Source organism: Pezoporus wallicus, unplaced genomic scaffold (assembly GCF_028554395.1).
Source record: "Pezoporus wallicus isolate ANWC-B61680 ecotype Strahan unplaced genomic scaffold, APGP_CSIRO_Pwel_v1 contig_6814, whole genome shotgun sequence".
Classification (NCBI taxonomy): domain Eukaryota; kingdom Metazoa; phylum Chordata; class Aves; order Psittaciformes; family Psittacidae; genus Pezoporus; species Pezoporus wallicus.
Window position 1 is genome coordinate 279,296 of NW_026639755.1, and position 13,946 is coordinate 293,241.

The window sequence follows — 13,946 nt, forward strand, 5'->3', positions numbered from 1 at the left end:
CAGGTTTATTTTCTGGGCAGTGAGGGGCATTACATATTTCTCCAGTGTCCTTGTGTTATATACTCTATATACTAGGAGAATATGATGGGATTGTGATGTGTGGATGTTACAAAATCGTGTATGCTGCAAGATTGGAGGGAGAAGCAACTTTTGTAGTTGACATGTGAAATGGTTTTTAGGCACTGACTCTACATTTTTTGGGGTGTTGAGTTTTTTGTTGGTTGGGTTTTTTTTTTGTAGTATTAGTGCCTACCTTTATTTCACTCTGTCTCTAAAAGTAGCCTCTGGTTGAAGTTTAAATTTGAGAAAATTCAGAATTTCCACAAAGGGCTTTATTTCTAGATGACAGACTTACACAAACACTTATGTGCTTTAACAGTTCTTGTCTATCTGCTGAAAATCCAAATAATACACTGGGGGTCCTTTCACTCTGGTGACCAAGTGCTCTGCTTTTTCATATGAGAGAGCAGTTACTGGTGGCCAGTTTTCTTGCCTCCATGCTAATTTTTGTTTCCTTTTTTGATCTCAAATCTCACGAAGTAATCTGAAAGCGTTTTGGGTTGTTTTACTTTTCTTGCTATTTATTTCTGAAGAGCCTGCTGTGTCACAGCAGATAGGAGACACGTTAAAAATCATTGTCCTGACAAGTGAGGCTTTAGTAGCCTTTAAGTTCATAAGGCTCGCTACTGCGTGCGTGATTAAAGCACATGAAGTTTTGGTTAGTGATTTGGTTATCAAGCATTATCATTTGTGGTCTTCTTTGAATGGCATTTAGACAGCTTTGGAATGTTATGTGCATAGTTCTTCTGCATAAGCAGCTGCAATGGTTATTTACAGGGTTTCTTTTAAAAAATCTTGAACGTGTTTCTAGTTTTGGATTCTCATTTAAGTCTATTTATGGTTCCTGCTGGCAAAAGAGAGTCTAATCGCAGATTTGTTTAACAATACTGTTTGTTTTAAAGTAGCTACTGCTGTTGTTTTATGGTACTTGAACCTTTCTGTCTTTTGAGACTTCAGAGTAAAGTGGGGGGGAAGGGGGGGCACTAGAAGGAAGCAGCAGCTTTCTGTTAGGTAAGGGATTTTGAAGATTTACTCAAAATACTCTATATCATAAGAGTTTGCTTATGTAGCCTAGAGGCGGGGTTGGGGTGGGTAGTTGAATAGGGAAACTGTTTGACAGATTTGGGTATATGTGTTTATGCTGGGATTCTTTCCAATCTTACATTTTTAGATGGATCCTTTCTGAGGTTGCCTTTCTTTCACTCTTGAGTATTTGAATGTGGTGCTATCAACATGCATTAAACTGTTGCTGACTCTTTCTTATGCTAGATGGGCAGCTTGTTGGTGGTTGGTTATGACTTGGGGGGATGTCCGCTGCTCACACATTTTCAATCTTCTAATTCTTTTTATTCTGTATTTTCAATAGTCTGTATTTTATTCTGTATTTCAGAACTACTTTCTTAGTTTTTGTTGCTTAAGAACTCTGAAGAAACATGAGTGGTGGGTGGCAGCGCTGAGGTGACGGCGGCACCCGCCATCTTGTGGGGTGGATAGGCTGGTGGAAGAGGTGGGATGTGGAGCTGCCGAGGCCACCTCCAGGGCAGCGCTCTTCCCATGGAGGCAAGAGCGGATGGTGTTGTCCTACCGTGGGGCTTCAGGCAAGCCCTACGAGGAAGGCAATCCTTTTGGCAGCGTCCGGGCAGAACCGTGCTCTGTCATCGCTGTGTAACAAGATCCCACCTTTCCATACTTGCAGGCAGTCATTTTCACCAGGAATGCCCTTCCTGCCAGAGGTAAAGTGCTGCTTTTCCACCAGGGAGCTGGCACCCTCAGCCCTTGCTCGTGCTAAGCCCAGAAGGTGGAAGAGAAGCTGCATGGAGACCTCAGAGCAGCCCTTCAGTATCTGAAGGGGGCCTACAAGGATGCTGGAGAGGGACTCTTCATTAGGTACTGTAGTGATAGGACAAGGGGTGATGGGTTCAAACTTAAACAGGGGAAGTTTAGATTGGATATAAGGAGGAAATTCTTTACTGTAAGGGTGGTGAGGCACTGGAATGGGTTGCCCAGGGAAGTTGTGAATGCTCCATCCCTGTCTGCTCAAAGACACAGTGTTGGGTGACATGGTTTAGTGTGAGGTGTCCCTGCCCATGGCAGGGGGTTGGAACAAGATGATCTTGAGGTCCTTTCCAACCGAAACCATTCTATGATTCTTTATACTTGAATATATTTGATAAAATATGTCTTCAGCTGGAATGTAGAATATGACATCTCCTGTAGTTCATGCTGTCTGTCTCTGGTAATTGCACAGAGGATATTTCTGCAGAAGCTCTTGGACAATCTCCTGTAAACTTCCTCAAATACCTGTTGACCTTTCTATTCATCTTACTGTTTTCTCATGTTTGTCTCAAAATGTCACTTCCTGGAAGACTTGGAGCTGCTCATACAATTAGTACTAGAGTTTTTCATCTCTATTGAGTCTCGGTGTATTTTCTTGAAATACTTAGTTCTGCTGAGTGACTGAAGGCAAGTAGGCCATCATTCAAATCTCCTTAATGACTCTAATTGTATTATAGTGCTGTAGAAATCGGCAGCTTTTTTATGTTTCTATAGCGGATCCTGCAGTGTAAATAGACATGAGTTGAAAACTTGTTTTCCTATTTATGGCTGTTTCATGCAGTTTGAATCTAGAAATAGATGAAGATGGCAGAGTGATAGAGCTTTTATTATTACTGTTGTATGCAGCACCTGGGACTGAAAATATAAAGAAAAGGTAAAGGCAAAATATTCATTGCACTTAATCTTGAAGGTGTGCAAAGCAGATCATTTTAGCGAGTCAGACTCGCTATAACTACACATACGTAATGAATCTCTTTCATATTTCTGGGGACGTGCATGTGAACCAGGGGTTTTACCAAGCCCTTTTCAATTTATGAGAAAAGCATGCTCATTGTAAAGCATCATCTCCAAATTCAGTTGATGTGGATATACCTATACCTTGAGCATCTTTTTCTTAAGGTCTGAGATAGGCTGTTATCCTGTTTTTCTAAAAATTCTTTCTTTTGGAGGAAGAATTTCAATATTTATTAACAAAATGGTAGATCTGGTCAGAAGGTAAAGACTGACGCTTGCAGGAACTCTTTTGAAAATAAGAACCATACCTCCAAAGTACATTATCCCCACACTGAAATATTTCTGATTCTTAAATGTTCAGCAGTGCTTCGTATTTCTCATCCTCTGTAAGCCATCTCTTTGGCTCCTGCACAGCCTGCTGCCTCTTGATTCTGGGGAATGATGTGTCTCGTTCTGGCAACCTCATTCTCATTCTCTTTAGCTGCATCTTACGCAAAGCCCTCTGCTAGTGTTGAAAAGCTTTCCAGACTACACATTTCATGCTTTCAAGTCTTTTGCTTGATAGGAAATTTCAGCTGCTTTCGTTACAGAATTGAGCACTTTACTGCCACAGCGAGTGTAACTTCTGCAAAAATACAAGGAAGCTTATTTTCTCCTGTGAGTCATAGTAGAAGTAAAAGTTACCTTAAATATTACTCGTATTATCTCTCTTTAGAAGAGATAGTTGTTTCTTTGCTCTACAGTTGAGGGAGAGAAGCACTGCTACTGCTCAACAATATTAATGAGTTTGGATTTGATAGTCAAAGTTGAGGAGCACAGTCCTTTGTTTTTTGTTTGGGAGAAATGTGGATGTGCTGTGCGCCATGTTGAGAAAAGTGGCTGAGGAACTTCAGTTTCAAAGCCTTTCAGTCAGTCTGTCTGTCTGTTAAAAAGTTGCATTGTATTTCTAGTACGGAAATATTGAAAGGTAATAATGCTGCTATAACCTCTTAAAATTCAAACCTAATAGCACTTCAGAAAGATGGAAGGGCTAATAAAACATTCTGTGTAACAGCGCATTTTGCTGAGACCATTTATGTTGCGGTACTGTGGCTTTCCCCCTGCATGCTAAGCACATTGACCTGTAAACTGGGAAGTTATTTTCTGAATGATGACAAGTGATACCAGTTTTGTCAACTTGAGAATAAAATGTGTGCCTAAGTGTCTTGGAGCTTTTGAGCCCAAGCTAAAGAATGGGGAAAAGAGTGTATAAATTTTACCTTAAAAATATACTGCATGTCCATGAGATAGCAGTCAGGGTTGGTGCGCTGGGGGTTTGAACTGTGAATATTTGGAACTGAAAGCTTGATTTATTGCATTTTGACTTAAAATCAGCTCTCCCTTGGCAGAAGACTGTAAGTCATAAACCTTGCACAAAATGAATCAGTCTGGTGGGATTGCTCTGATACAATAGTATCATAACTCTCTGCAAGCTATTCATTATTAGCTTTGTTCTTTGACCTTCTTTTTGTAAAGGTGAAGCAGTGCTTGTAAATGACGTTATATGATCTTGATCTGTGAGATTAATAAATCCAGTTCTGCTATACTTGCAAAGCTCAGTAAAATCTGTTCGTGTCCCCAAACAATCCAACGCAGCAGCCCAGCAAGCTTCTTAATATTGATTTCAGTCTCTGGAAGCATTAGCAGTTCACCACAGACTTTGACAACAAAATGAGGAATATATTATATAATATAAATTGGGATATTTTCCCTACAAAATTTGTTAAAAATATTTGACAATGTTTGGTTAACAGTTATCAATCTTGGGTTGTTTTTCTTTTTTTTCTGTAAACTTTTGGATTGGCTTTTAATTGCAGTTGGTCTGGATGATCACTGGAGGTCCCTTCCAACTGAACTTCTCTAATTCTCACCTATCAAATGGTGGTTTCTCTTCATTGGTATGTTTTCAGTATACTGGAAAAAAACCCCATGCAGTGTGGGTCAAGTGATTCCTCCTGAAAGCAGTTAGGCTAAGCTTGATATTTATTACATGGCTTGCTGCTTGACTGCCTTTCTTTCCATTATCCACCGACTCCTCCCTAATGCTTTTTGAGGAAAAGGTATTTTTGCCTGGGGGAGGAACTGGGAGGGAGTGTGGGTGGTTTTGTTGTGTTTTTTTTGTTGTTGTTGGTTTTTTTTGTTTGTTTTTAACTAGTGCTTGTTTTAAATCCTTACAACTATTCTGGCTTACATTAGTCACTAAGCAACTTGATATTTTAAAGAAGCTTGAAAAGGTTAGGTTATATTGAGAGTCTGATGTGTAGCTTCCTGATGCCTTGAAATATTTTGAGACTGGAATGAGCCATTTTTGTCTCTTGTTTAACCCAGGCTCTAAAACAGTAAGCTTCATTTTGCATGTGAATCTCGAAATCTTTACTGATCATTAAAGATCGTGATAGAAGATTGTGCTTTTAGAACCAAGATGATGTTGGTTTTGTTGACAGTGAGTTTCAAAACCATGCTTTACTGAAAGCTCTTATGTTCCTAAATAGCTTTATAATTAACTCTGTGTTTAATGTGTGAGGTTTATGGACGCACTGATTGGAGCAATGAATTCTGAATTCAAGATAAAACATGCTGTGGTGGAGTTTGCAGCTCTTGCAGCTCCCAACTTATTGGCAGTAAAAGGAGTGGCTGTGAATCTTTTCTTTTAAATGGTGGTTACTGCAGATCTTGAAAAGTTGTGTACAATGTATTTATTGTGCACAAGACTAGGAAGAGCCCTTCTGATCTTCTTTCTTAAACTGAATGATTGCTAGATGTGCCTCTGCACACATCTGTAGTTGAATTACAGGGTGTAGGGCTTTTTCTCTCTAAATTCTTGAGTAGGTAAGCAAAGGTGCTTGCAGATAAAACCCAATGATACATCTTTCCACAATAACGTTGCTGGTGTGTGCCCTGTTCTTCTGGAGTTCATGGCAAAAGGACTGGAGGATTCTGAACAAGCATAATAAAGTAAACTTGTCTGAGTCATTGGAATTACTTGGAGTAAAGCGGCTTGGATGTGGGTTCTGTTTTGAAGCTGCGTTTTGTTTATAAGCAGTGTGGTTTTTATTAATGAGATGCTGACTAATATTTGTGTCTCTAGAGAAGAAGAGGAACGTCTGAGAAATAAGATCCGAGCAGATCATGAAAAGGCACTGGAAGAGGCTAAGGAGAAATTGAAGAAATCACGTGATGAGATTCAAGCTGAGATTCAGACAGAAAAGAACAAAGTAGTGCAAGAGTTGAAAAAGAAAGACAGCAAGCCACTGCCCCCCGTTCCTTTACCAAATCTTATAGGGATAAACAGTGGAGAACCAGCAGACCCGGATATCCGAGAGAAGAGGAACAAAATTAAAGAGGTAAAGATGATGATGATGTGTTTCTACCTGTTCTTGTATCTGATAGCAGTTATTTATACACTGTTCAGTTGCTGTTATGATTTATATTAAAAATGGGACTACAAAATCTTTTTGAATAAACAATAAGCTAAAAGTGCACATAAAGTATTAATGAACATCAGCATTATTGCATGTGTTTAGTTGCATGTTGGGGTGTTAATATTTCACTGGAGAACAACTTAAAAGTTATTTTAAGGGTTTATTAAACTTATTGGTATGGGTTCAAAGCGGGTTTGTCATTAACACACAAAACAGCAACAACTACATCTTTAAAGCAGAGACTGACTTTGTCAGATTCCAGTCAAAGGAAGAGATATGTTAGTGCGGCACAAGATACTTTAAAATGTTGAAAAAAGTGGATTGAAAATATAAGGGAAAATAAAGACCTGCTCCTAAATTTGCAAATTACTGAGTTATGACATGCTTTTCAAAATAAGATTTAAATGGGTCTAAAACCTGGGATTTCATTTAAGTAGATTGCCTTGTTTACCTGTAAAACATTCAAACTAAGATGCTGGCTTAGGCTTTTGGTTCTGTGGCAGATTATCTGGTGGAATTGCTGTTTCTGGTCTCACTCTTCCACTCCTGGTTGGCAGTGAGACTCATTGTCCTCTTTTGTACTGGCAATGCCAATTTCCTGTTATTAATGCCAGGCATTTTCTGAGTTTGTACTTCTAACAGGGATGTCAGGAACATTGTACAGCAGGTTTTTTTGTTTGTTTGATTGTTTTGTTTTTTTTTTGTCCCTGCAATCTTATTAGTTTTACGCCTAAAAAATTGGGTTCAGGCCAGAGATAGACAAGCCTGGGGTCTGTCACTAGAGAACACCCACGACCACAGCACTTGGCAGTTCCAGCAGCTTGATCTTTTATTGTAATCTATATTAGCTCATAAAATTAAACAAAAATAGGTCATTCATACCTGTCCTTGTAATAGGGAGAAGTTGCAGCTGGAGAGAATGCCATGCTGTGGGTAGATCACCCAAGTTGGTATTTTACTTTTGACTATTAATGATGACTAGATGAAATCCATCCTTACCAAATAACAAACAACTGCCTACGATAAGAGTGATGCATCATAGAGCTGTATCACTACTTGAATCTCTCAAGTAGCAAATCCTTCCCAGAAGGCATGCTTATTCTGTTTAGCAAAAGCACTTCTGACTGAGAAGTTGTATGTGATATTGGACCCCCTTGACCCTGCTTGGTTAGGGCTTTTCTCCAAAGTATGGCATTGAACTGTGGATTTCAAAAGGCTCTGCTGCTTTTCGAAACTGTGTCCTGTGAGAATATATAGAGGGTCTTGCTTTTCAAACTGTCTTGTGTAGGGTGAAGGTGAGCAGTGAATGGTATGGTCATGTAGTTGTGCAAGCTTCTTAATTTTAGCTGCTGATTACTGTATGTACGTACATTTGAGTGTGGCACTGATAGATTTAATGGGTGCAATAAAACTGAGTTGACCAAGTAATGTGAAAGTACCGAGTTCAGGTTCGGAAGAAATAATCAACCGAATTTCCTAGAGATCAAGCCTGGATTTGGAGGTAGGGTTGAGAATTAGCATTTGCATTTTTGATGTGGATTGGTCAGAATATAGACTGAGAGGAGATGGGGAGCTACTGGTTAATACAGAATGGCAATTTTCTTGGCAACATAACTATGAAGTTTAATAGCTCTTGCTGATCTAAACCTGAGAGTATAGCAATTTGTGAGTAAGGAATCCAGGGTAGTCTGTGAGTAAGGATAACCAGGTAGTAGTTCTGGTGATCCTTAGCTGCAGTTGCCACAAATCTCATGCTGTAAAAGGCTTACTTTTTTTGGCCTACATGTGAGTCATTTTGATAAGCTGGGTTTTTTATTGTGTAACTCATTGATGGCTCCTATTGTGACTTCTAACGTGTAGCTTTACGTACACCAGATTTTTATGGGACTGTACATTAGGTGGGTACTTCAGTTAAGATAATTCTACATTTGTACTGATGAGTCTTCAGTAGTGTGACCACAATGCTTGAACAGTCCAGGATCACACTAGCACAATGGAAATTTGTCTTTGTTGTGTGAATTGCCTTCATTGAGTCAGTCTTGGTAGTACTGTACCTACCTACCAAGGGATCTCAAGAATTATTAATCTTTTTTGATGCAGGGCAGCAGCTTCTCAAATCTACAGCTAGATGTGTGAAGGTGCAGAATACAGGAGTGGAAGGTGTGCTAGTGAGAATGGACAAATGATAATGCTGAAGAACCTATTGTTCATACATTGTCATTTTTGTTTGGCCTCTGGCTCTGCTTTTGGATTTTGGCATCTGCTGTGTTGCAATGAATAGAGCAATGTCTGAGATAAATGTACATCTACAGTGTCATATGAAGAATATTTTGCCCAAAATCTGTTTTTGACAATATCAGGTATATCACAGAAGGCTGCAGGAATTCCAGAGATGCAAAGTGCATTTTAAAATATGTTACGACCATCACTGAGGTCTTCTGTCACTGTATTTTGTAACCAGTATAGAATAATATAAATAGTTTTTGTAGATAAGATAGACTTAGCAAAGGCAGAACAAGTTCTGGGAGACAGTATCTCTAACATAGGTCTACACCTTCCATATGTAACATTTCTGACATGCAAGACATAGTGATTTTGGATTGAGACCAGAAAAGTAGTACAGGGAAACTTCTAGCTCTTTGAAGGCTGCATAAATGGCTTCAGAACTGCAGGTGGTCCTGAGAAGGCATTTGGCTCATGCCTTGGTTGGCTTCTAAGTGTTCTGATGAAGTTGAGGAACTTGCTTTAGGCTGTTTAAATTGGAGAAAAAAAAAAAAATTAATTTATACAGCCTACTTTGACTAATATCAAGCAGTGGAAAAACTACAGAGGATTGGGTTGACTGTTGGGGATAGTTTGTAACATGCACATGGGCCTTTACAGTTGGGAGAAAACTGGAAAATATTCAAACAGGAAACCAGTTTCTGTACATTTTTACAGAAAATTTGTTGCTATTTTTTTCTTTCCAAAGCCCAACTTGGAAAAGTCCCTTTTTAACAGACCTCTGTATAAGAAGCAGTTTTGCAGCAGCTGAATATTTTAAAAGTGCATACTATGATTATTTTTTTAAAGTGCTTATAAAAGTTAAAAAAGAAAAATTGTAACGCTACTTGAGAGCTTTGTAAAGTGTTTGAAAGCTTTCTATAAGAAGAATGTTTACTGAACACAAAGAGGGGTGTTTATAAGCATCTTATGCTTATAGAATAAATCAGGAGCAGAATCTGCATGTCCTGTTTTTTGTCTTTTGGTTCTGATGTTTATATCTAGTATTACATTATTCTCAATTGTAGCTCATTCACAGTTTTGTGTAATTCATCTATATAATCATCTAGATCATCTAGTTCCAACCCCCCTGCCATGGGCAGGGACACCTCACACTAAACCATCTCACCCAAGGCTTCATCCAACCCAACCTTGAACGCTGCCAGGGATGGAGCATTCACAACCTGCCTGGGCAACCCATTCCAGTGCCTCTCCACCCTAACAGGAAAGAATTTCCTTCTTATATCCAATCTAAACTTCCCCTGTTTAAGTTTGAACCCGTTACCCCTTGTCCTGTCACTACAGTCCCTAATGAAGAGTCCCCCCCCAGCATCCCTATAGCCCCCCCTTCAGATACTGGAAGGCTGCTCTGAGGTCTCCACGCAGCCTTTTCCAGGCTGAACAGCCCCAACTTTCTCAGCCTGTCTTCATACGGGAGGTGCTCCAGTCCCCTGATCATCCCCATGGCCCTTCTCTGGACTTGTTCCAACAGTTCCATGTCCTTTTGATGTTGAGGACGCCAGAACTGCACACAATACTCCAGGGGAGGTCTCACAAGAGCAGAGTAGAGGGGCAGGATCACCTCCTTTGACCTGCTGGTCACGCTCCTTTTGATGCAGCCCAGGATACACTTGGCTTTCTGGGCTGCAAGCACCCACTGCCGGCTCATGTTCATTTTCTCATCAACCAGCACCCCCAAGTCCTTCTCCGCAGGGCTGCTCTGAATCTCTTCTCTGCCCAACCTGTAGCTGTGCCTGGGATTGCTCCGACCCAGCTGTAGGGCCTTGCACTTGGCCTGGTTAAACTTCATGAGGTTGGCATCAGCCCACCTCACAAGCATGTCAAGGTCCCTCTGGATGGCATTCCTTCCCTCCAGCATATCAGCTGAACCACACAGCTTGGTGTCATCGGCAAACTTGCTGAGGGCTCACTCAATCCCACTGTCCCTGTCAGAGACGAAGATGTTGAGCAAGACCAGTCCCAACACCGATCCCTGAGGGACACCACTCGTTGCTGGTCTCCAGCCGGACATGAAGCCATTGACCACAACTCTTTGTGTGCGGCCATCCAGCCAGTTCTTTATCCACCGAGTGGTCCATCCATCACATTGATGTCTCTCCAATTTAGAGACAAGGATGTCGTGTGGGACAGTATTGAACGCTTTGCACAAGTCCAGGTAGATGACATCAACTGCTCTACCCCTGTCCATCAGTTCCGTAGCCCCATCATAGAAGGCCACCAAATCCATCAGGCAGGACTACCCCTCAGTGAAGCCATGCTGGCTGTCAGCAAGCATCTTTGTTGTTTTTCATGTGCCTTGGCATGCCTTCCAGGAGAATCTTCTCCAAGATGTTGCCAGGCACAGAGGTGAGACTGACTGGTCTGTAATTCCCCGGGGCATCCATTTTCCCCTTCTTGAAAATGAGGGTTATATTTCCCTTTTTCCAGTCATCAGGAACTTCACCTGACTGCCAGGATTTTTCCAGTATGATGGCCAGCGGCTTAGCAACTTCATTCACCAGCTCCTTCAGGACCCATGGATGGATTTCATCAGGTCCCATTGACTTGTGTTCAGGCTTTTAAGATGGTCTCGAACCAGATCCTCTCCTACAGTGGGCCCAAGGTCTTAATTCTCACAGTCCCTGCATCTGCCTTCCAAGATCTGGGTGGTACAGTCAGAGCTTCTGCCGGTGAAGACCGAGGCAAAGAAGTCATTCAGAACCTCAGCCTTCTCCAAATCCTGTGTAGCCAGTTCTCCCGAGAGCTTCCAGAGGCAGCCTACGTTGTCCCTAGTCTGTCTTTTATTCACTGCGTACCTATAGAATCCCTTCCTGTTATCCTTAACATCCCTACCCAAGTTTAATTCTAACTGGGCCTTAGCTTTCCTAACCTGGTCCCTAGCTTCCCGAACAACATCCCTGTACTCTTCCCAGGCCGCCTGCCCTTGCTTCCACCTTTTATAAGCCTCTTTTTTCATTTGAATTTTCCTCAGCAGCTCCTTATCCATCCAAGGAGGTTTCCTGGCCCTCCTGCTGCACTTCCTTCTAGTTAGGTTGCAAATCCTTGAATATCAACCAGTGGGCTATGTCCCATGGAACCTTACTAAGCAGGCTTCTGAAGAGGGCGAAGTCTGCTCTTTTGAAGTCCAGGGCAGTGAGCTTGCTGCACGCTCTTCTCACTTTCCTGAGGATCTCAAATTCGACCATCTCCTGATCGCTGCATCTAAGGCTGCGCTGGAGCATCACATTTCTAACAAGCCCTTCCCTGTTGGTGAGCACGAGGTCAAGCACGGCACCTCTCCTTGTCAGCTCCTCTGTTACTTGCAGAAGGAAGTTGTCTTCCACACAATCGAGGAACCTCCTGGATTGCTTGTGCCGGGCCGTACCATCCTTCCAACAGATGTCAGGGTGGTTGAAGTCACCCATGAGAACAAGGGCCTGTGAGCGTGAGGCTTTTCCTATCTGTCTATAGAGTGCTTCATCCACAGGTTCTTCTTGATCAGGTGGTCTGTAACAGATCCCCCCAATAATGTCCCCCATAGCTGTTTTCCCTTTAACCCTGACCCACAAACTCTCTGTTAACTGATCACCTGTCCCCAGACAGTTCCATATTCTCCAGCCTATCCCTAACATAAAGGGCAACTCCCCCTCCCCACCTGCCAGGCCTGTCCTTCCTAAAGAGCCTATAACCTTCCATTCCAACACTGCAGTCATAAGAGCCATCCCACCATGTTTCTGTGATGCCTATTATATCATACCCCCGTAGATGTGCACACATCTCTAATTCCTCTTGTTTGTTCCCCACGCTACGGGCATTTGTATAAAGGCATCTGAGCCGAGCTCTAAATGAAACCGGCTCATTGGCTGGGGCGGCTGGAATATATCTACATTGCTCAGAGCGTTTATTATAGGTGCTGGCAACTGACTGGGTGTGTTGGGATGGAATGATGCTCCCCTCCCCCAGCACATCTAGTTCAAAGCCTCCTTGACCAGTCTGGCAAGCCTCCTACCAAAACTGCTTTTTCCCTTTTTTATCAACCATCTCCACCAGCCCCCAGTAGACCTGGCCTACAAACCTGGGTCCCGTGTTCAAGACACCCACCCCCCTGATGATGACACCACCCTTTTAACCATTTATTAACCTGGCCAATCCTCCTAGCTTTTTTTTAGGTCCTCCCCTGTATCCTGAGAATTGACAAAAAGACTCTCTGAGCTCTAGAGCCCCTAACCACCTCTCCCAGGGCTCTGTAGTCCTTCTTTATGTTCCCCAGGCTACTACTATCTATATCCCTAGCACCCACATGTGTCACTAGAAGTGGGTGAAGTTTTGCATATGTACTCACTACAGATTTCTGGGTATGATTGTGAGGGACCTGGGGGCCTGGGTAGTGGTTTCCTTGGCCTTGCCAGTAAGGGGAAAGGGTGTGAGGAAGAGGATACTGGCAGTGCACATCAGCAGTTGGTTATTGAGTCAGTGGTGTTACTAGGGCCTTGGGCTCTGCTGCCATGGGATGCTGTTTTCTGTCTGGGAGAGAGGATCCACCTCACTAAGGCAGGACAAAGGCATCTTTGCCAGCAGGATGGCTGACCTTGTAAGGAGGTCTTTGAACCAGGAATGATGGGGAGGGAGAGAGTAATTAGCAGCGTTGTGGGGAAGTGACTGACAGGGTGGATGAGCAAAGGGCCTGCAGTGATTTGACAGACAGGGATCTGTCAGCAAAATCGGCCCGATTTTTGTCAGCAAAATCGGGATTAAGCAGGGTCACCTAGTATTTGCATATGAGCAAGGGAAGTGCCTACTAGGGACCATTATGGAGAAATCCCCAGAACCATTTCTGGAAATCTGGGTAATGCTAGGGTACCTCTTTGAAATGCATATACAATAATGGATGAGGCATGGGGAATAAGCATGATGAGTCAGGGATCTGTGCGCAGTTGCAGAGCTGGGATCTTGCTGGGAGATGTGGAGATGGATGGAGATGTGGTGGGATGACTTGCATGACTGGAAGGTTGCACTGGAGGAGACTCTACTCTCTTGTTTTCCTGGCCTGCTGTAAAGTTCTCTTTTATGTGAGAGGACTGCTTGGAGCTCTGTCTGTGGATGGATGGTGAGCCAAACGAGATCTTATGGGTAAATATTAAAAAGCAGGCTTTTATGGGTGACATGGTAGTGTGTGTCTGTTGTAGACTGCCTGACCAGGAATAACAAGTAGATGGGGTGCTGTACAGACAGATTGGAGCAGCATCATGTTTGCAGGCCCTGGTCTTTATGTGGGAGCTTCAACTTGGTATCTGCTGGAGATACAGCAAGCCATAAGCAATCCAAGAGTATTCTGGCATGCATTTGTAACAGCTTAGTCCTCCAAATGATATT

General features: G+C 42.4%; 1 protein-coding gene across 1 annotated transcript in view; it reads left to right on the forward strand.

Annotated features, from left to right (window-relative positions):
* Positions 1-13,946, forward strand: part of MAN1A2 (mannosidase alpha class 1A member 2) — a 139,385-nt gene that overhangs the window by 24,449 nt on the left and 100,990 nt on the right. The window contains exon 2 of the mRNA XM_057416009.1: positions 5,978-6,233. Within this exon, the coding sequence (XP_057271992.1) occupies positions 5,978-6,233 (256 nt within the window). The remainder of the gene's footprint in view (positions 1-5,977; positions 6,234-13,946) is intronic.